Below are 3,099 nucleotides of genomic sequence, written 5' to 3' on the forward strand. Positions count from 1 at the left end.
ACTTTGGATCTGCTTGCAGTTCATTTGCCATCTCTGAGAAAGGCCCTCCTTACACTAGCTAGCGGATGCTATATTTTAAAATCACCTAGATATTTTGTCCATGTTCCTAACCAGAACCAATAATAAGCACCCATCATGTCAAGCTTTTAGCCGACCAGCCAAAATGTTTCAGTTGAGGCCGACTGTTGGGAACATAACTTGCTCAGATCCAACCTGTCTGCAGGGTCCAGCAGTTAGAAGAAGAGAATGGAGAGATGACGATAAACGTGAGCCGCCTCAAGTCTCAGTCTGAGAAACTGGACCAGGTGAGTCGAACCGAGGGTCGCTACCTCAGATCAGAAGGGACACTAAAGCCACTGGATGAACCGAATGAACCTCTGAAATTCAAGACTTTTGCTCTGCAAAAATGTTCTAGAAATAAGTCAACATTTCTTATATTAAGTGTATTTACCCTTAATTTGAGCAGGTTAATAAGATGATTTACCAATGGAATGAATATTTCTACTCTTAAAATAAGATAATTTGATAATATGCATTTGAAATATAACAATGCAATTGTTTTTTCTTATTTTAAAAGTACATTGTCTTGTTCCTTTATCAAAGTTTCACACTTATCTCGTCAATTCAAGAAAAATGCACTGATTTTAAGAAAAAATGACTTGTTGAAGGGTTGAAGTTAGAAGTTCTTCAGACTCGACTTTTACCTGAAGACCTGAGACTTGACTCACTCACTAACAGATTAGTTTTTCTCTGCAGGAAAAGCAAAGGATGACGGACAAACTGGAGGACACTAGTCTAAGGCTGAAAGATGAGGTGGACCTGTACAGAAAGATAATGGATAAGCTGTGGCACAACCGCCACGAGTTTCAGAAAGAAAAGGAGGCCATGCAGGAGGTGAGGTCTGCGTTTTCAGTGCTCACCTGCAATGAAAAGTGTTACAGATTATTGATGCAGCTCCTTTACATGTCCTGTGATTCTCTTCTCTTGCATTGCATTACGGTATTCTGCTAAACTTTTATGCTTGGAAAGTTGTGTAATCACCACAGTGTGGATTTTAAATAAACCGGGATCAACTGATTGATTTCTTATAAGCTCGATTAAATAAATGTGGAACCCAAATAGGGATAGAGAGGAGGTTAAACCATCTTTTGTAACGGAGAATGTGAGATCTCTAGCATTTATAACAGATAATCTAAGGACCCGGAGTATCTAGAGCAAAAGAGGTGGATTAGCAGTTCCTATAACAACGGATGTTTTATTGGTTATAGTTTTTAATTTGATTCAGTTAAAGAAATAAACTGGATCAATAAAAGGAAACCTTTTGTGTCCTTTTATTTGCAGTTGATCGATGATCTTCGGCGGGAGCTGGAGCATCTGCAGTTATTCAAGCTGGAAATGGAGCATCCTGGGAAAGGCAAAGGCCTGTCTGAATATAACGCCAAGAACAGAGAGACTGAGATGGAGCTTGAAGTCAGGAGACTGAAACAGGTCTGGAAACAGGCAGAAGTCAACTTTGTTAAAAATAACCCCTCTTTCTGTCCACATTTCTGATCAAATGGGATATTGGCCGTCCTTCTAGTTTTTATACATTCTTCCATTGAAGTAATCTCACAAAATGCTGAAAAACATTTTTTTACAAACTTTAAAGCCTCAATCACCATCATTAAACAGCAAATGTATAGACCAGGGGTAACCGATTAAAAATCAGCAGGGTCCAAATAAAGAAAATCATCAACCAGGAAAGTCCGGAGACATTTTTAATTATAATCCATTACTTTAACCTCTTAAGGGGGAACGCCGTTTTTTTTACATTGGACCCCTGATTTTCCGTTATTCCATCATGTTCTACTCACCCATACGAGTTTAGTGTCATTTGGAGCCGTTCTGAAGATATTCCGTTAGGTTATATCCAAGTAACGTCTTCCTATGGGCAACGACTTGAAGGCACAAACTAAACTGTTCATCATTTATTCTTTATGGTACGCCAGCATTCAGAACATGTATGCACTCGGAGAGCGCAGGCCTCCGCCATTTTCATAATTTCCCAACATATTGTGACGTCCTCCTTTGGTTTTTATCTGTATTCGCTGAATATTTGGATCCAGGTGGTGATTCCCATCATCACCAAAACCTTGTAGTTGGTTCCTTGGACAGAGGGACACCTTTAACTTTTCAAGTTATCCCGTAAAAACAGACAGACAGACTCCTCTAAAAACATACCGCAACCCCCTTAGTGGAGGTCATAAAAGCAGAATAAGAGCTGATCAGCGGCTCCGGGAGAAGGATTTACTTCCTGAGCTGCTGGATAATCTTTCAAGCCTTCTGCTAAGCTAATCTATAGCCAGTTCACAGTCGTTGCACCAATAATTGAATATGTTACAGATAGATTCCTTAGATATATTTGTGATGAGTCCATATAAGGAGGAGTACACTCATACTTTCCCACTGGCTGAAAAACCTGTTTTATACCCCGGGCCGGGTCAAACGACTCCGCAAGCGACTTGTGCTAAAATCGCCTCGTCTCTGATCGGCATGCTGTTGGAACACCACTAAATTACGTGACACCATTAACGTAATTAACGTCCTCAACAAATGGACGTCAACACACCGCGCCAGTCGCTTCTGATCTAACAAGCAGAAACAACTCTGTTTACATAAACATGGAGCAGCTCTGGTGAGAGAGATTCAGACAGATAATAGAGCAAAACAATAAAGCATACTGACTATGCCCTTGCTTCCTTCGATCTTGGTCTCCATTGTTTACTTTCCTGATTTCTGTTGCACTGATGACATCATCCATGGGAACCCAGCATGATGGTGTTACCAGACACGCAGCTGCGGGGGGACAGAGGCCATGCAGCTTCCAGCGAGGGGTTAGAGCAGCTTTTATTGCCAGTGGGAAGGGAGCCAAACGCACATTGCTAGCGGCAGTAGCGCAGTGGTTCCTGGAGAAGTGGGTATACTCTCAATTTTTTTATGCAGCCCAGAAACAACGGCATGTCAGACCGCTTTATGTAGTTTACTCAGATATTCCTTTGTAGTATTTACTTAATGTTATATAATTTCCAGAGATGGGAAGTAACGAAGTACAAATACTTC

At 40.9% G+C, this 3,099-nt stretch overlaps 1 protein-coding gene across 1 annotated transcript in view; it reads left to right on the forward strand.

Moving 5' to 3' along the window:
* LOC107099351 (rab11 family-interacting protein 4A-like) overlaps positions 1-3,099 on the forward strand; it is a 27,103-nt gene that overhangs the window by 19,623 nt on the left and 4,381 nt on the right. The window contains exons 9-11 of the mRNA XM_015397429.1: positions 224-305; positions 757-894; positions 1,342-1,488. Of these exons, the coding sequence (XP_015252915.1) occupies positions 224-305; positions 757-894; positions 1,342-1,488 (367 nt within the window). The remainder of the gene's footprint in view (positions 1-223; positions 306-756; positions 895-1,341; positions 1,489-3,099) is intronic.

The sequence above is a fragment of the Cyprinodon variegatus genome, unplaced genomic scaffold, assembly GCF_000732505.1.
Source record: "Cyprinodon variegatus isolate N-32 unplaced genomic scaffold, C_variegatus-1.0 Scaffold862, whole genome shotgun sequence".
In the NCBI taxonomy this organism is placed as follows: domain Eukaryota; kingdom Metazoa; phylum Chordata; class Actinopteri; order Cyprinodontiformes; family Cyprinodontidae; genus Cyprinodon; species Cyprinodon variegatus.